Source organism: Corvus moneduloides, chromosome 7 (genome assembly GCF_009650955.1).
Source record: "Corvus moneduloides isolate bCorMon1 chromosome 7, bCorMon1.pri, whole genome shotgun sequence".
Taxonomy (NCBI): Eukaryota; Metazoa; Chordata; class Aves; order Passeriformes; family Corvidae; genus Corvus; species Corvus moneduloides.
In genome coordinates, this window is record NC_045482.1 from 30,750,772 (window position 1) to 30,770,963 (window position 20,192).

At 42.1% G+C, this 20,192-nt stretch overlaps 1 protein-coding gene across 2 annotated transcripts in view; it reads left to right on the forward strand.

Moving 5' to 3' along the window:
• EN1 (engrailed homeobox 1) overlaps positions 1–20,192 on the forward strand; it is a 48,517-nt gene that overhangs the window by 10,533 nt on the left and 17,792 nt on the right. For both annotated transcript variants that reach the window (XR_004241380.1, XM_032115190.1), the window contains exon 2: positions 18,803–18,997. Coding sequence is in view for 1 of the 2 variants with exons in the window: in XM_032115190.1 (XP_031971081.1) it covers positions 18,803–18,997 (195 nt within the window). In the remaining variant the exon portion in view is untranslated. The remainder of the gene's footprint in view (positions 1–18,802; positions 18,998–20,192) is intronic.

Here is a 20,192-nt window from a genome sequence, read left to right on the forward strand (position 1 = left end):
ACAAACAGCCCCAAGAGCTGGCCCCAGGTGTATCCTTCTGCCTAAGGAATCAGAGTAGACCTTGGCACATCTGAGGACCTTTAATTGGATTCGAAAAATGACCAATATATTTTTTTGTTGTTCCCAAGAAAGGTCTGATTTTTTGCTTGGGATCACCCCATTTGTGTGTTTCTAAGTTATTAACCTGGCTGTACCTGTGTGATGAGTCCTGGGCTGGAAATGCTGGTCCTCTTTGAGCAGTGAGGCTCCTCTCTGTAGGTGGTGTGAATCAAGGTCAGGCCCTGGAGTGGGCAGACGGATTTCTTTCTGTCCCTGTTGGTGCAGAGCAGGGCACTGAGAATTTCACCTGAGCCGGGCAAGGCTCCTAGGCCACCTACACACCAGGAGATCGCACAAGGAAATTCCTTGTGTGTTTTCCAGCTACACCCTTTTCACAGTGATGGATGTCTTGGTGCAGCCCAGGTCTGGACATTTATAGCACTGCGTGATCTCCATGCTACTGGAGGAGCTGGTGAGGCTCCATGACTGGAAAAGCAGGTAGGGAATTTCATGGTGGAGGTTCATAGCTTGGAGAAAGAAGGGATGTTAGAGTAGCAACCTAATGGTTTCACTTGCAGCCTTTAACTTCTATAGGCCTTTTTACATGGAGGGTCATATATTTAAAGTGGATTTCTGGATTAATGTAAGGTTGTTTGAGGCTCCTTCCCTTAAGTAAAAACACACGAAACCCTTGCTTTCTTGTGGAAATGAACATAAATATGGATCCATTTCTGTAGTGGTTTAACATGCCGCTGAATTTACCCCAGAATGTCTGTTTTAGGATGCATCATATAAATATATATATAATGAGTCACATTTTAGATACTGGTCATGTCCTCCATAGATAATAATATCAGTTTGAGGTTATTACAGGTTCTGTGATGTAGCTGTTTCATATTTGACTTTTTAAAATATGTTCCACTTACTTGTAGACCACACAAGCTCTGTGGAGGACACCTGGTATCTGTTAGATTGTTTCAGTCCATGGAACAAAGCTAATCTGATATGACTAGGGAAGTTGGGAGTTTTGCCATTGATTTCAATGGCAGCAGGATGGGACTCAGAAGGCTGAACTGTAAAAACACAGTTCCATATGATTTTATTCACATCTAGCCTGTCAGGAATAAAACCCCATCAGCCAGAGGTCAGGGGAGCTGCACTGTGCTAAATTGCATGCATGCAGGATTGCAAGCACAAACCATCTGCACATGCAGATTTGCAGCTTTCACCTGAGGTTTAATTTAAAAATGAGCATCAGCTCAGCCTGAGCTACAATAGACTAATGGTCTGAATATTGTTGTAGATAGGATAGATCTTGGCAACAATAACAGGCACCTAGCACTGCCAGAAGAAAGTAGAGCATTCCTCTTTGCCTTGCATATTGCAGGCTTCTGAACATCTAGGAGATGGTAAAGTTACAGTTCATAGTGCCAAGCACCTACTCCTCCCACCTGAGGACATTCCTGAGCGCTGATTCCAATGGGATTGCTGAGCCCTTGTAAACTGGTTGTGCCGTGTAGTCGGTCACAAGTCAGCGACAAGCTCTAACTTCCCAGGGAGTTTAGTAGCAAAGATGAAAGATTTTCCCCCAAAAGAGTGAAACTCAGGGTGCTGTAGAGAGCTTCAGGATCCTGCAGATCATCTTTAATCCACAAACTCTTGACCGCTGCCCTGAAACTCCTGGGTGCTCCCCTTGCTGCTCCCCGAATCCATCACAGAATTGCTTTAAAGGCAGTGTCCTGAATGAAGAGCTGGTTTAAAGTGGTTTAGCCCTGCTGGTTTCACTGCTGTGGGACAAGGTGGCTGCAGACAGCACGGGTTCCCTTCCCTTGCACGCTGGCTTACACCAGCTCCAGATTAGTCCCTGCAGTGCTGATGCTGAGTGAAGAGAACACAGCACCCAGCTCATGCTTCTGCCTCTCAAGAAGGCTTATACCTCTGCTGTGGGTTTTTGTACTTGGATACACATTGCTCAGTCAGTGGGTTCTACTACCCTGAGCCTGCAAAGCTTGAAAAGTTACTTGTAAGCTGTATTTAAAATTACTGCAGCTTGTCACACTCAAGCTCTTTTTGATATCCAATAAATTATTAAAAATGATTTGTGAGAACATGTAAATGATTGAGCATGAATGACATCACTATTGGTATTACTGCATATTAGGAGCACAATTTGGTTTGTGGTTTTGTTTATTTTTTAGGGACTCCTTTATTTTAGATTCTTCCTAAAATCATAATTATAGCAGTAGTGTCTCTGAGAATTGAACTTATCATTGTTTTATGTCTGGCAAAATCATCCTTGAAATCACTGGGAATTTTGTGTGTGTGAAGCTAAAACTATATCGGGGTTTCAAGATCTGTTTCGAAGCAATGCAAAAGAGTCTCAGGGTTTTTATTTAATTTGGATGGAGTGAACTTGAAGGGAGAGCTCAAGCACTAAAAATAAATATGGCTCTTTCCCCATTCTATATGCATAGAATGAAAGAAGACAGACTTGGAGACAACTTCATGAGACATCTGACCCAACCCTTTGCATCACACAGAGTAAAGGTTGCACTAATCCAGCCCTAAACTCCATTTTTATCTTATGCATCTCTACTGGTGCGTTAGTTATCTCAGTGGCAATTATTGTGTTTGCCAGGAAAGCTGTGATCAACTGTACCACTGCAATTATTTTTATGTTTCTGTTTCTGCAAAGATTCTTTCATTTAGAAGTCGTCACAGGAAAATGTTTGTGTGTTAAATGGATTTTCTAGTCAGATAGATTAAAAAAAATTAATATGGTGGTGTAGCAATTCCAGTAGCTCTTTAATATTTAGTTAAATAATAGAATTAACTTGGTTCTAATTTTTGTCAGTGGTAAAGCATGCATTGAATGGTAAATAATTTAGAATGATTTCCAGGTAAACTAAGACAAGTATTAGAACAGGCTTGTATATCAAATTTATTAGAAAACCTTCTTTTGAACTGTATTTTGGGTAAGAGAGTATAAAATTAATCCAATTTAAGTTTATGTAAGAGTGGCAAACTAATTAAAAATTCACAAAATAAATTGCCACAGAGTTACTGAAATTGTTACATGGCTACTTTAAATAGTCCTGGAAGGACGGAAACTCTAAAGCCAGAGATCAGAGCTGCACCAATTTTCAGCAGTCCACAGGTCCTGAGAGTACAAAGCCATCCCCAGAGCCAGCCCTAAATCAGAATAACTACAGCTCCTGCATTCCTGGCACACCACAACAAAAGACAATAAATGGAGTCAGGTTTTGTCCGGTCCAGTCAGCCCTCGCTACTGTGCTCAATGGTTTGCTTCACTCGAATGCAGGACTGGACTCAATATGTGCCTGCTTTTTTTTTTTCTTTATCCTGCCCCTCTGTCCCCTCCTTTTCTTTCTAAATGTATGTAGAAACAAAAAGTCCCTCCACAGTTTTCAGGATCAGCCCCTCCCATATTGCATCTTACGGTGCCTCTTTGCTGTACTGCACATTCCCCACCATAAATACATCCCAAGCACATTAGGACTGGGGGGCTGCAGTATTTGTGAAAGGGACATTACAGGAGAAAAGTTCAAAACCTCAGGGCCTGATCCTGATCCCTTTGAACTTAACAGGAGCTGTTGCATGAGCTTCAGTGGGAGCAAGCTCGTGTGCTCTACGTGCAGAAGCATTAAACTTAAAAGCAAGCTGTTTAAAAGGCTGCATTGTTTCTTGCTTGTACTGATAGTTTCTCATGTAAAGTTCTATATATTCTTTCACAATAAATACATGAAACAGTTAATCCAATGTTACATTGTTTAGTAATATTTTACTTGCAAATGACCATGATTTCTTCTCTGCTCTGTTTGTTCTTCTGAATGTCTGTTTTATATTCTGGAAATAGGAGAGCTGTTCTTTTAATGCCCATTTCTTTCTGATGATAATCGTTCTTTCTGGCAAATGCTGTGACTTGCAGCTAGTCTATATTTTCAATCAGTAAATATTGAACCACAATGGCAGGGAAAGTCTGAGCTATGATACGGCTAAAACAAACAAATAGAAACCGGCCCACTTTTTTTGGGTTATATTTTCTATTATTTTTCAGGGTAGATGTACCCTCCTCTAAGGTGGTTCTACAGCTACTACCTCGCCCTAGAGGGGATGTAAACCAGACTGTTTTTGGATAGGAGCTGCTGTGGGGAGGACAGGAGCCTCGTGGGTCAGTGGCTAATACCCTGCCTGCTCTCTGCCTGCCCTGTGGGGCAAATGGCAGGGTCCTGGGGTGGCTGCCAGCAAGGACCATCAGGGTGATGGGCAAAGGGGTGATGCTGGGCATCACTCAGCGCTTCATGCTGGAGCATGGGGCTGGCACTGAGACTGGGGTTTTGCCATGAGTTTTTGGGGCTGAAGGGAAGGTAGTGCCCGAGGTCTGGGGCAAGGCAGACCTTGCTGCAGGCTCGGTGCTGTGGTAATCCCCTTCTCCTGGCGATGCCCAATCGCAAAGACAACCAGCGGGCCAAATCCCCGGCCCTTCCCGAAGCAAAATGCCATTGACTTTAATGAGCGTTTGCAGGCAGATTTCGGCATAAGTCAATGGGGACTTTTGTGCTGCGTGAGGACTGAAGGATTTGGCCCTATGTCTTTTACAGTATGAAGTTAATCAACATGCGGGAAACTTCCCCACGCACCTGTAAAGGGACTCTATTGTACCTCTGCTCGACAGAAATCTCTGTTAAATCACTGGATTCTCTGCTAAAAAGCTGCGGGTATGATATGAACCAAAGTAACTCCAACTCAGTTAAGAGGATCTTCCCAGGAATGTATCAAAAAAAAGCTCCCACAAAAAAAGCAACCTGGATAATTCAATGGGAGCCAGTGGGGAAGTACCCGCTCCTGCCCTCATTAACATCAATGGGAGTTTCCCCATTGATGGAGCCCATTCAGTGGGAGAGGAACTGGGCTTTACAGTAGCACTTTAAATTACATTCAAAGGTCACTTAAATTATATGGTCACTTTAAAACCGCTCTCCAGAAACCTGAGTAATATTCAGTTATGCTGGGCACTTGCCTGAAAGTGTCAATTAGGATCTCTTTGGATACATTCACTTTTGAAAAAGCCAGTTGGCATCAGCAGCTTGTTGTAGGAGCTGCTGCAGTCTAAGGTGTTAAAATGAAGCATTTGTTTTTGAAATGACCTATAAAGCCTGTCAGCATTTGCAATCCAGCTTGAGAGCGGTTGTGCAAGGCAGACTGTTTGATGTCCAGGCGGATAGTTTGTGACCTTGGGCAGGATCCAAGTTTTTTGGGAAACTGAAATTATCACCGGACAGTATAGAAACACAAGCATTTGGCAACATGAGGTATAGATAGAGATACCATCCTATAAAATTATCTATTCCTCCTCCAGTTACGTGGGATCCTGGAAATAGTATTCTCTATTATGAATGAAAGGTGTCGAAGAATAGGCTGGAAAACATGAACACAACCAAATGGCTTACCTGCCAACACAGGCACAGCTTGCCCTCTAAGTTAGCTGTCCTTTCCTTGTCTGGCATAATATCTGCAAGAAGCAATAAACAGTCTAAATAAAGCATTAATTCTCAGCCTTATCACTTACGGATCCATTATGCCTTCATACAATTTACTAATATTTATCTTGATGAATTAATGCTACTGAAAATTTAAAGGTGGTAAACATGCTGTCTGCTGAATTATTCTGTGCGCACTGGAGAAGTAGCTCATGGCGGAATTGAATTATTTAATGTTATTTTCCAGTATCATGTAGACGAAGTATAAGCTTCATTTTTGGATTATGATTTGTATTATGAAATGCTTATCAAGTGTTTTCCAAAGATTAGTTTAGTTTTAATTAAATAAACCTTTCTCAGGAGAAAGCTCCCAACTACTCCTCGTACCCAGAGGCTACTGTACTTGTTGTTTTTAATTATTTTTCACTGTTACCCAAACTGCTTTGGGTACTCCTGCCCAATTAAATCACAGACATGGGCTTCTTATACACAATATGTTTAATATTTAATTTTAATTAAATTAATTAAATTGTTTATTTAATTTTATGTGCATTATTGTGCATGAAGCAATGCAAAATTTATGATAGGAAGAATTTGTGGGAGCTTTCAAACAAGCTAATTACTGAGGTAAAAAGAGACTTCTTCTCTCTTCCTAGGGAATAGGCATTCGACCATAAGGAGATAACAGAAGTTGTTTGGATAAAATAATAGGTGGTTGTGCAGCACCAAGAATAATTTGTTTTACCTTACTTTATCTTGTAACCATTACTTGATCATATTATAATAGATTTGACAAAAGCCTTCTCCCACAATTGTTGCAGGCAGGTAATCAAGTATTTATCAGGTTAAATAAACCTAAAGCTACGATATAAATGTGCTGGTAACATTAAAAATCAGCAACTCATGTGCCGCAGATACACATTTTTCGTTACACCCTGAGTCTTTTTTCTTCCAACAGACCAATTTATCTTCTAGGTAATCTTTAAGAGAGCCTGCTGTTTATTAAAAAGAGTAGCAAATAGAAAAAATCTGTTTTTTACTAGTGCAGATTATTTGTTGTGATAGACTTTTTTTCCTAATGAAGATTTCTTTCTCATCAGAAGAGGAGTAGCACGATATTTTTGCTGCTGTTCTAATCTGGTGGTGTATTGTTTTGAGAAGGTCACTGATGCTGGCTATAGACAGAAAACTGTTTTGCATGACCTTGATGCACTTTATTCCGGCAGGATGTTAATAAGCAAGAAAAACATAAAAATGCCTATTTGTAATGTTAGTTTTTATGGTTTGTATAAAGGTAGCTCACAAGCCTCTTTTGTACCCGTGCAGAGGCTGTGGGGACCCATCCAAAGCCCTCTGGATTCAGTGGGGTCTTTCTAGCAGTGCTGTCGAGGTTGGAACAGACCCTGTGGCGCTGATTCCTTAACTCTGCAGGAGGCAAACCTATGCCTGTGCCACGGCTGCATTTGTCAGGGTACAGCTCCAGGGAAGAGAGAGCAGGATCAGGCCCCTGGGTTGCCACGGGATGGGAAAGGGTCCTGGAAATGCAAACCAGGCTCGTGGTGCGAGCAGCCCTGCCTGCTCTTGTAGTTGCTGTGCTGAGTGCAGCTGCGAGCACGATCATCCCGGCTGAGGGGGATGCAGGTTCTCACGGAAAAAAAATAAAGAGAAGTTTTTTGGCTTCTCCCCTGCACTCTTCCTGCCCCATGGAAATGCAGAATGCATTTTGTGAACTGCAAACGTCTGCGAAGTCATGATGGGCATTTTCCTTTTCCTTGTTTACAGGTTAAAAAGGAGTTCATAGCGAAATAGAACATGCTGCTTCTCTAAGTATTGTGACAATTAAAACAAATATAAATAAATATATTCACAGGAATTATTCATATAATAATTAACAACTCCTCAGCCCCAAGAGCAGAACAGCTAAAAACAATTTTTCTTGAATGTTAGGGATATTCATAGAGCAATAGTTTTATTTCAGTAGATTAAATAGTATCATAAAAGTAGCTGATGATGCAGTAAATTAAAAATCAGACTGGGGTCGACTTTACAGCAGCTTTTTTTAGTCTAATACAATTACCCATTACTGGCTAAACATTAGTTTTAAATCAACAGCAGTTGTCACAAAGAATTTTCCCTTAAAATTATTACTGGAAGAATTTAAAATGAGAGCAATATTACCAGATACACAAGGCCTGAAGAGATCTTAATACTGAAGGAACACACATCATAAAGACTCATCTAGATATAATTTCTTCCCTGCAGTCTTTATCCTGCACAGAGCCAGGCAGAGCGATGCCTACGCATAATACGCCTCCCTAATGTACAGGCATACACCGGGAGAGAAATCCACTTGAATTCACAGAGATTCAGCCTCACCTCGGAGTGGTTAGACTTAAAGGAGAGCCGTGAATAAGGAATGAGGCTGGGGCCAAGCCCTGTGCAGCAGCTCCGTGGCACTCGGGGCTCGCTACCTGCCCGAGTGTTCGGTGCCACTTTGGATTTCCACATGCTCAAGTGTACACAGCGGCCTTAGGGAAGCGATAGCACCCAATTATTTCCAGCCCCTTCTTAAGATATTCTGTGCAGTATCGGAAAACTCCGAAGTTCAAAGCCTTTGCATGCTAATGGGAAGAGGGTTTATGCCATGAATAAAATGGGAAAGGGCCACATGATGCTGGAGCCTGTTGGTGGGGAGAGGGGGGAGATTCGAGGTGCCATGTGCAGGTCCCCGTGGCCAGCACCAACACAGCACTCAGATGGCCCCCATTCCCAGCTGCTGTGACAAGAATGGATGCGAAACAGGCATATTTTTTTGCCTGCTTTTCCTTCCCTTCTCAGGAAGACCTAAAAGAAGACTGGAGAAACAACAAGTGTGTCAAGCCAACGTGGCATATTTGGAGCAGGACATTTCCCAAGTATAAATAAATGCTTTTTACCAGCCACAAAGACACACAGATGCTCTACTCTGTGCTCCTGTGCTTGCAATAAGGCAGGGAGAAGCTCGGATATAAGGTTCATGATGTAAATCAGGGCAGGCAACTGCAAGGAAGATGTAGCTATATGATTTACAGAGTAAATTACTGGCTTCAATAGATTTCATTATCTTCGCCAAACTGTTCTTTATATTTCAGTGTGTTTATATTTTATTCAGAGATCTTTTCAGGGCAGGAGGCTGAGCATGCCCACTGTCGCCATTTCCTGAGATGCGTGCAGGGTTCCAGGAGTTATTTATAAAGGCAAACTTTGACTTTTATAGGCAGGGCGAGATTATTTTCCCTAGCTAAATATATGTTTTAGTAAGTGTGCTAAAGGTACTTTAATATATGTGCCTGTTATCTGATGAGCTTACTGCAACAGCTGCTGTTTATCCATGACGGCATACTGCTCTAAGATTGATGGGTGGAGGACTCATAGGAGCCAGCTCCTGGGAGACCCTGCCCTGGCACCCCAGGCTTTCCCAGCTGGTGCCCCATACATGGCCAGCACGGCAAACACAAGCGTGTCAGTCTGTGGGCACCATCAGACCGTGCAGCTCTGCTGTGGCCATCCTCAACCAAAATGGAGCCGAGGCGGCTGTGGGGACCCTTTCTGGCTGATCCCAACATTATTGCTTTTTGCATGGAGTCCTAAGGGGAGCTGGTGATGGAGGGAGGTAGGGTTTGTACACAGCAAAGAGAAGATATATGCTATGAGTTTTCCCTAGAGTCAGAATTTGAGCAGAGACCACACAAGAAAGGAGGTGAGGCAAAGGAAGCGTGAGAGGGTGGAGGGTTTGATGGCTAAAATCTGAACTGGCGACTGTTTACTGCTGGGACAGCTCATTGCTTTGTGGTGGTCACTCTTGTGGGCTCAACTACTCCATGTGCTGATGCTGTGTTTCATTTCTTTTCAATCCAGCACTAGCCATTTTCCTTCCCTTTGTCCATGGCATCTGCTGCAGCGTGACCTAACTTCACCTGCACTTTCTACAGAAAAATCCTTTGTCTCTGGCAGTGCCCATTTCCACAGCCTCTCTTGCACCTACAACTTCACTCCCAGAGCCATGGTCACTGAGGAGGTCATCTCCTGGTGCAGGAGCCATCTATAGGACAGGGTGAACTTCCAGGCCTGTACCCTGTTGCATGATGCCTCCTCTTCCCTTCCTTGTGCTCTGGGACCAGAGCCTCCCTGGTGACATGAGGATGAGGATGAAGGCAGACACCCTGGTGGTGGGGTGTCATGAGCCACGGGCAGTTATTTCCTGCCACTCCTTCTGAGGGTGAACATTTGTGTGACTTAGCATCTGAGTCAGGAGTGCAGGTCTTAAGGAGGGGGAATCTTGACCTGACAGAGCAAAACATCTCCAATGGTGCTGTTCAAAGCCATCAGAGGAGCCCCATCAGCTCCAGCATGGCATCCAACTGCGTGGTCAAAGCTGTGTGTTGTACCACACACAGAGTCTATATTATTATTTAACAGAAGATAAATAAGAAAAGAGAAAATAGAAAAGAGAAATGTAGTGTTTGTATAGAAAAATCCATTTGGTCACTGTATTTTTATGAAAAACAAACTTTAAAAACTGGTCTTAAAGCACTTCTGGACTTCAAAACACCATGAATTTAGAGTGGTACAAATCTCCCTTTCTAGCTCTGTATCTCTCTGTCCAGCAGGTAATCTTCACCACAGGCACTTCAGTGCATTTTGTAGCCTATTTATTATTACAGTTGTTTGATGAAGTAGAGCAATTTAATTATTCCCATTTTTCAGCAGTGGAGCTGAGGAATAGGAGAACTAAATGATTTGCTCAAAGTAGTACAAGAAATCTGTGGCAGAGAAAGGCTCTGCCCTGGGGCTTTCCTGCAAGACATTATTAAGACTCTACTTCAAAGATGGGACATTTTGATACATAAAAATCTGGCTACTGCTCTAGGATGGGGTTTTACCTTGGCTGCCTCACCTTCAGGCCAGCATGCTGTGTGGTGGTAGAGTGTAAATTTACTATTCTCAAGGAAAGGAAAAAATCGCTCGAAAAAGAAGTAGAGGCTGAGATTTGTTTAAAACTGAGGAAATTGATGGGAAGGAGTCAGAAGTTCTTGATGATTTTATTTCCTCCCTGTGCAAGCAGTGCATGTAAAATATATCATGTGAGTTTACTTACACGTGTGTGCACGTTTGCCAGTGTGTGTGCGCTGCACACACACGTTGTGTTTCTCTTCATGTATTTGATCTATTTAACCTTTTTGGGCACGCTGTTTATATTCCCAGCAACAAATAAAATGTCGCCCCATAGGCAGAAGTCTTGCACACAGGGTTTGAGTCTAGAAGTAATTTTCTTTTGTTCACAGTGGAGTTATTAAGCTCTCGCAATACGGGTTTACAGCTGAAGCACTGTCAGACTTAATTTCGAGAGCAATGTGATTAGGGCAAGGCACAAGGTAGTGCTGTACCAGTGCTTACCTTTATTAGCTGCGACAGTGGCGTAAGTCCAGCCAGCTGAGGGAAAAAAACAAAACTAAGGCAAACAAACAAACCTCCTCCAGCAGCAGACAACTTTGGCCTTTGGAGGGGATGCGTGAAGCCAAGCAAATTCCAAACTGGGGGAGACTCACACGTGCTTTTGCTAATATTTATTTTATGACACATTATAACTACTGTGTGTTACTGTTGCTATGAACCCTTGGGAAATAAAACTGGGAGCTGTGTTGTGGTGAAGCTAAGAGTCCACAACTTTATTAAACATGGAAGCCGATGTACACAGCACAGGCAGGAGCCATCGGTCCCGGCCGAAGGCAGGCAGTGGCGTGGCCAGGAACTCTTCCCAGCACCTCCACATCCTCCTTGCAGGGCCAGGCTGTGCTGCTCCCACGGGTCCTGCTTTGCACCTGCTCGTGTCCACTGAAAACAGCTGAAATGTCACCGTGCCAATATTAGCTGCATGCAGGGAGCTGCACCCTGATCAGCTGGAGAGTGGAGATTACTCACAGATATTGCGCTGAGGAAAGCTGCAGAGGGAAAGGAAAATGAAAGAAAAACAGCATTCTCTATAAAAATTCTCTGGCAGCATTAATCATCTGCATGTTTGGTTCCCAGTTATTTGCCTGGCTCTTGCTCCAGGTTGTGTTTCTGCTTTGCTATCGGGAGGCTGCCAGGGCTGCTGATGTTGGTGTGCAGCTCCACACAGACACCGGCGCTGGTAAAGGGAGGGCAAACGCAAAACCCTCCTTTGAAATATCCTTCATTTTTTTTTATGAGATGGTAAAACCCAAATCTAATGAGTTTGTACAGTCTGAATACCAATCTCATTAAAATGCTCTTTTTCCATTTCTTTGGATCAAACCCTGCTGTAGTCCTTCCCTAAATATTAATCATTTGTCTGTTGGGACCATGTTCATTTTCCATTTTGTTCTTCTACCAGCATTTTTAGGGACTGAATAATTGCTCTCTGGAAACAATTATAAACTCAGTTAACTCTTCCCTTTCCCATCTTCTCTTCCAAACACACTACATTGTCCTGGTTTTAAGGGATATATGGATAGGATTCCTTATTCTTTCTTTGTCTGGGGATTGATGGCTTGTATGTAAAAAGAAAAAAAAGAGGAAGGTAAATTAATACCTTTTTCAACTTTTCTGAAGTCAGTGGCTTTCTTTGTGAGTTTCTATGAGATAGTGGATCAAGAAATGTGAGGCAAAAGTAAACAGCATGCAAGGACTGAGTGGCTCCTTGGACTGGTGGGCTTGTGCTGATACTTGTTTCTAGGCAGGTATTTGAAGAGTATGTCACAAAATTCCATTTGAATGAATGCCATGTCCAGAAGGAGAAAATGTAACCTTTATCCTCCTGTCTTTAATTTTTAGCTCTAATATAGACATATTTTACCACAGCTACAAGAGAACAGCAATATGAGGGGTGATTTGGTGGAAGAGGTCTTTGCCTGAGTGATACTAAGAACATCTTGCTAAAAGATAACAGGTTTTTCTTTTCTCTTCACTGTGGCAAAGGCACGTGGTATTTGTAAAAGTGTGCAGTTAAATGCCCAAAGTGAGGAAGTGTGTAGCAAAAAGCAGTCTGAGGTTTCTGGCTCTTCAGGGGTCAGACCTTAGAAGCCAAAACTCAGATCCAATAAAGGGAATTAGGAATTTCAATACTAATGAACTATTGTGGGACACAACAGTCAACTCCGGGGGTCCCGCTATCCTAGGGCATCAAAGGATGTTATAAAGCTACTGCTTTAGTTTGTCGTCCCATTAGGAGAAGGATATCTTTGCACTGACAGAACTCTCTTTTGATATTTTGATTAAAATTTATGAAGTTCTGTAATCATCTCTTCTTGCCGCTCATTGCCATTATGATCCCTAAATGCCCTCTTCTGTGATTTTCCCCTTCTCAAAGTTTTTATGGTATTCAGATCATCTCTGTCTGACAAAGTGGGAGGACAGAACATTTGTGAAGGCACTCTAGCTCCTAATTGGAGTGATAGTAGCACAAAGGGCTCTGGAAACAATATGTTGTGCTTAGGAATGAGGCCAAGAAGGGCTGCCATGCCCTTCAGCAGAGTGTCAGCCAAGTCGTGAATAGCTCAAGGGTTGTGAGCAGTAAACAACCTGGCTCATCAAGGCTCTTCACAAACTGTGACAGTTGAGCTTCTCTTACTGTGGGGATTTTTCCAATTACTGTCCTGACAGGATCATTCAGCACCCCACTGGCTTTTACTTTCTTTCTGGAAGTGGAATAAGTTCTTGAAGGTCAAATGCAATCTTTGCTGCCATTTCAGACCATAGGTCCTACAGGAGGTCAGGCAATCCTTGGGACACTGAGAGTCCTCTGAGCTCTGTGCAGGTATCGTGCAGGACCCAACACTTGCCAGCAACTTACGATTTTCTTTGAAAGAAGCTGTTGTTACAGTCTTTCTAACCAACTTTTCCTTCCTCCTTGAAGAGCCTCAGCTTTAAGGAAGACTTTTGAGAAGATTGTAGCAAAATAATTGAATAGCTTTTGACTCTGCTTGGTTTCTCCGTGACACTGACAGGTTAGCCTGAACTTTAGCGGTGACAAAGAGCTGCTCTTGCATGCTGAACCCTTCTTCAGTCTACCTGGCATTTTTGGCCAGCAAGGCAGAAATCTGTTCTAAGATCTAAACACGCCTGGACATGCCACCCTCAGCTATCACCACAGTGAACGTGATCAGATCATGGCAGCAAAGTATGGTGCTGGACACACAGACACAGGTAGAAGGGGTGGTAGATGCACTTGTTGGTGTGGGTGGACCCAGGAGGGGTTGGCCACTTTTGCAGTTCATCTGAAGGCTTTTGGCTGGTCTTTTGTCTTATTTAGGTGGGACTATTTAGGGGACAGCAAAGAGGTTTTGGGCTTTTGAAGTATCCATCTATTTTTGTTACTTATGCATGGCAAGAACCCTGCCATTCATCACACCTTGCCTTGATTGCCTATATATTTGTCCCCTTAAACACAGACTTTTTACGAGGATCAATCTGTTTATCTCTCCAGGGTTTGTGAAGAGCCTGTGATGTGCTGGCCTAGCTGAATGCACTTCATGCAGAAAGTACTGCACTGGCTTTTGGTGGTGCAATTTGAAAAGCTGAAGTTTGGTAATGTGTGGTCTTCAGCTACATAAGAGACCTGGTCTTTAGTCTGGTAGCTGAGGAAACCTGAAAGATTTGGTCAAACTGCTTTAATGAGTTACAATTGGGTAACAGGACCCTCTTTACCAGAAAATGTTGGCATGGGAGTTAATATTCCCCAAGATCTTGCAATATTTGCCTTCAGTTGTCTGAAGTCTCCCAAATCTACCAGCGTGACAGGGATGGTCTGGGCATGGCCTGAGGACCTGGGGGACAAGGGGAAGGACAATTCACCTTTGCAGAAGGCAGCACTGTGAAACCCTTGAGGAGGAACTGGTAGAGAGTTACAGATATCAGCAGGTATAGTCCTGAGCCTGTCTTGTTACGGCAGAAACATTTTCAAAATCAGCTTTTCAGTTCAGGCTTCAAACCTGTTAACTGTAGCTGTCTATCTAATAGACTTTGTAATGACTTCTGCATTTATGTGTTGGACTTATGGAGCATTATCTCTGATGGTATGTGTCTCCAGAGCTCCTGAGACAGGGGTGGCTCTCTTTTACTTGCTCTGCATCATTTAATTGCATCACTTCCTGTTGTTATTTTCTCTTCATCTTCATAAACAGTGGCTTTTACTTTAGTCACACATTTCAATCCCTTTCCACCATTTTTCCTGGAAGAATCAACTGTCATCTCTTGAAACTCTCTAAATTCAGTGTATCTGATCTAGCACAGCCTGAATGCTCCTGCATGTGGGAAACCAGGGCCAACAGTACCAGTTCTCATATTCAAAAAAAGTTCCTTTTACATCACATCAATTTATTATTAAAGAGAAATTAAACTTGTCATTCTTATTTACAATTTTTTTTCAGACCCCTTTAGATTTTTTGTTTGCATAAATGGAATGATTTCATGGCTGTGAAACAAAACAATGGGTAGTGTTGATGCCATATATTATGAAATAGGTCTTCATGGAACATGTTTCGGGAGAATTTCAATGTCTGTACCCATGCAGACTTTAGCTTCTCTGCAAGACTTAGAAGATCCCAAATGTTGGTTGTGCACACATAATAACTTATTCATAACTTCTTTACGTGCCACTCTTCTTCCTCATAAATATACTAATAAAACTCATTATAGAAATCAAAACTAGCTAATACAATATATCTGATGGACAGCTGTCTCTGGATGTGTGAATTACATGAAGCAAGATGGTCTTATTATGCCAGGATATCGCTGCTCTGAATAAATTTCTCTTACTGGAGTGTAATCTTTTGACTCAGGCCAGATGATAGGAACTTGACCAAGTAAGTCCCTTACAGTATTACTACTGAGCTGTGCTTTCACTTGTAGAATTACAATTAGATAAGTGGTGCTGGAAGTTGTGTCTTTGAGTAACAGTGGCCTGAGCGAGGTGGAAACTTGGGGGGGAACAAGAAGCATTCATCATCTGGACTGGTCTTACCACTCCAGCCTGCTTTCAGGCTATAACTTAATGCCATAGGCTGATTTAGATGTAGCACTTGTCAGCCAAGAATAAGACTATAAGACACAGACATTCGAGGACTTGACCCATACTTTATTGTGAATACGTGATTGAACTCTGAGCTGACAGAAAGAAGGAGACAGCCACTAGTGTGAGAAAGAGAATTTGTTCTGCCATGTAAGATTTCAAAATATCTTAGATCTGTATTTTAAGATTACGTTGCTCTTAGCAAATTTCTCAATAGTATTTGATAAGCTGAGTGATTTTTCTAAACTGTTTTTTATTACCACCTTTTCTTCTGTACTTTGCTAATAAAAATGGCAGCATCTATTTTTGAGACACCACTTGGGACACTCTTTATTTCAAGGGATTTCTCTCCTCACATCTCCAGTATTCACATGAATGAGAATAAACGGATACTGAATGTTGAAGCCACAAACCTTTAATGGATCCCTTTGCTCTAAGTTTAAGTCAAGGCATTTACATGACAGCAATGCAATTTTGGGTTTTGGATTAGTCTGAGCTGCAAAGGCAAGGACTAAAAAGGGCAAACAAAAAAACTGCAAAGACAGTATGCATGCATACTGTCATTTCTCTCTCTGAAGGTGTTCTGACCCTTCTCCAAAAAGCTGAGCTACCACTGATCAGTGCTGACATGAGAGACCTGGAAAAAAAGTTTGTGTCCTCAAGAAATGTAGGGAACATTTACCAATAGGAAACTTGCTTTGAAGAGAGGGAGTTTCCTTTTTTGCTATGCCTGGTCTATCAGAGAAGGTGTAGCACATCATGTCAGTTAGTTCTATTCTCCTCCTGATCTTCTACAGATGATAAAGCAATGGAGAATCACAGCTATTACAGGACAGAACAAGAGTAAATGAGCATGTGATGTCTCTCCCATTCCTACCCTGGGAGGTTGTTTTGTGTATTAGGCAGAATCAAGAATATCCAAAGGACTCATGAAATAACCAGAAAGTAAAACAAAACAGTGGAAGAAAAATCATGTTTGATTTTAGGGTGCCTTAAAATAAAAAGAAAACAACGATCCAATCCTTACTACACAAAGATGAATAATCAGTTTTATATTTAGAGATAATGAAGGCATCATATGTGCAGTGAGAAGCCTGTCCCTGTATTTATTATATGTAAGTTTTGATTTAAGCTACTTCTGCTTCACAAATGTACTTAATATCAACAAGAGTACTATTTACACTGATTTTTTAATTAAAGGAACGTCATCTTTTATACTTACAGTTTGCCTGCAAGCAGATTTTTTCCCCTTCAAATTCATTCTGTCAAAATGGTTAGACAAATTGTTTCTGGAAACGTATTTGAATTATGGATGATTTGTGCATCGTCCATAGCAAGATATTGGCTGTAGCTAAAAGTTATGGATACACCTAAGCTTCTGAACTCCTTCTGTTATCAAAGATTAGAAATGTGTGCTTCAGAAAGGTGCTTCATCCTCTGAGGATGAGGAAGACTTGAATTCCTTTGGTTGTACCTTTCTTTTTCTGTTATCTATGGAAAAATTCCTGCAGACCTGGAGCCTAAAATTTTGCTGGTTAAAGATATCTGAGATATTTTGTGACTAGTCATGTTAATTCAGATACAATTTTTGGTCCTCAACAAGCTGATGTAGTATTTATGGACTGCGCTGCTTCTGTCCCAGCCAAATTTCAACTCTTGACTGAATTGTTTTCAACTTTAGGGCAAACTTCACTGTTTGTGAGCATTTGTATGGAGGCATCCTAAGTATGGAAACATCCTAGGAAGCCTGGGTTGTGGAAAGGAGAGATAATAAATAAAAGAACCTCTGGACTGGTTTCTAGTTTGGTGCTAGGTTTGTGAATAATCTTGTAGAATTCAGCAATTCAGAGGAAATACGATGTTGACATTGAAGGGCAGCAGTGCTATACACTGTTGCAGTGCGGGTCTTGTGACAAGAAATTACAAAAGGGAAAAGAAAAATTAAAGGAAATCTCAGAAATCTCTCTGATGCTGGAAACATTAATTGATACTTAACAAGCATAATATTTTCTCTAAGGAAAAAAAAGAAGGAAAAAGAATCTAAGTTGTTGTGATTGGTGAAATGCTGCTCAGAGCTCAGGGGAATGAAATGGGGACAATTCCTCAGCCTGGGGTGGCAGCCAGGTGTTCCCCACATCCTCTGGAGCACCCCACCCCTACAAGGCTCCTGCTCCCATGTCAGGGATTTCATCCACAGCACGAAGGGTGAGGAAATGGGCTGACGGCTGTGATACCTCAGGACATCTTTACCAGCATCCTTGTTTGTGCAGAGGATGTATCTGAGCCACAATGTAAAGCACAGAAAAAGAGAAAGTGTTTTACATGCTTTTAAACACAGGGGCTACTGATACTGTCACTGCCTGGGTTTGCCTACAAACAACGCATCCAGCTGAGTAATTTATTCTCAGTGTGTAATCTTTGACGGCTGGAGAGCAGAAAAGCTGTTCAGTACATTTGGAAATGACTGCAGCTACAAGGTGAGAGAGCAGTATTTAATATCTGTTTTGAAACCAATATTGGAGGCACCTGATAAACTGCCAGAAGATGGGGTTTGTAACACACAGAAAGCTAAAATTTGAAGAACTAACAAACACTGAAGCCACTTATAGGGGGATATAAAATGCTGTGAAGTCTGGACTCAATTTATTTTGTCCTTATAAAATGCAGTTGTCTGAGTTGTTTAAATCTCATGGGTCAGCAAGTGAAGACTGAAAATTTCACAAGAGTGGGAATTTTTGAGTGGATCCTTCTTCAAAGGTATTGCAGAACATGGGGTACCTGTGCTCTGATTCAGTCCACCATGAGAAGGAGCATGAAAGACCAAAGGAGCAATGATAATGGCAAAAAAAGAAACCACAGTTTTTTAAGCCTCAGAGCTATCTGTGTCTGGTTGTGGTTGAAGCCTTTGTTGGTGTTGCCAAGACTCCTCTTATTCACTATCTCACTTTGGAAACAGGGAGAGAAAGGCTTAAAATGATAACTTTTAAAAAGGGCATCAACACACTGCAGTATTTTGTTACTGATGCCCAAATTTTTGTGTCTCGTCAGTAAAATGCATCAGGGCCTGCAGGAGAAGGACCCCTGTAGGTTTTCAATCTCTCTTTGTCCCAAGGCTATGTGCTGTGGCCAAGTGGGTGCTATGAGGGCTGAGGGTGGCCCAGAATGATCCAGTGCAGCAATCTCATCTCCACAGGTGTTCCCAGGAGCCATGCAGCCACCTGCGGGCCAGAACTTGGTGGTTTTTACAAGGGACGGTCTTCAGCAGCAGAAAGAAAAGGCTCAGAGAGGAAGTTTGTTATCAAACTAGAGCTTGAGCTTGACCCTAATCTCTGGAGTAGAAGGGGCCACCCAGCAATGGGCAGAGGCTACAGGAAACCAAAAGATGACGGTAGGTATAAGATTATAATATTATAATTAAGGTGTGGGAACAAATAGAGCTTTTTCTCAGCTATCAGTTGTATTGCTCCAAGGAGTAATGAAGGAAAGGTTTTAAGAGCATTGTTTTATTGTTGATAGGAAAGACCTGGATGTACAGATAAGTATTTATAAGTCAAAGGCAATAATTTTATTGTAGTGGAAACAAGAAGTGAGACTTTTACTGCTGCACCACAGTCCAGGCTATAGTCAACTGCCTTGGGAAGGATCTTTATGGTGCTAATACAATCTTGGCAACCACTGTCCATGTGAAATCAGCTGTACAGCAGCATGTTGCATCTTCAGCCTGGTTTTGCTGACGTCCAAAAAGAGGGGCAGAACTTCTCTGGATGAGGTGTCATCTATCCCCATAACCAGGGACTATCCCTGTCCAGAGCACCCACGTTAAACCAGTCCTACCAACCCCTTCCCCCACATGCCAGTCCCTGCCATGCTGCCATTGGTGTCTATAGGAGACTATTCATGAAATTCACCATGCATTCAAGCACTTGTAACATCCTTTATTAATATGAACAGCTGCAAAATTCAGACAGAAGAAGCAAATGAGTGATGGGAAAGAGGAAAAAGGAAATTACGATAGCAAGCAGACAGCTGTGAAGACTAGCAATGTGCCCAGCTGATGGAACTGCAACCAGAATTTTCAAAGTGTGTTATAAGAGATAAATAAACTGATAAATAAAATCGATCTCAAAAGGCCACATGGGAAAGATGTACAGTCTTGATTACCTAATTACAGAAGGGATATTGCAGAAATGGAAATAGTACAACAAAGTCCCATAATGACTTGGAGACTGGAGACTCCAAAATGCTTAGTGAAACTAGGTCTGTATCCCTCGCAAAGAGAAAAGATTAAGAGGGGACCTGGCGGAGCTGCGAAGGGCTCTGGGGGGAACCGCAGGGAGCAGTGCTGCAGTTATTAGAGTTAATGTCAAATATGAGGACGAGGGACACGGCTCCAGCGAGGTCTTGCACTGTACAAATGTAATACATTTTTTTTTTCCAGAGGGTATATATTTTAAGCTACCAGATGCTGCTCTAGAAGCAACCGATCTGACCAGATTTCAAATAGAGCAAGACGCATATGGAGAGAGAGGGGGAGAAAAACAGTGTATTATGGAGAACAACTGTTAACTGGAGGAAAGGATAGG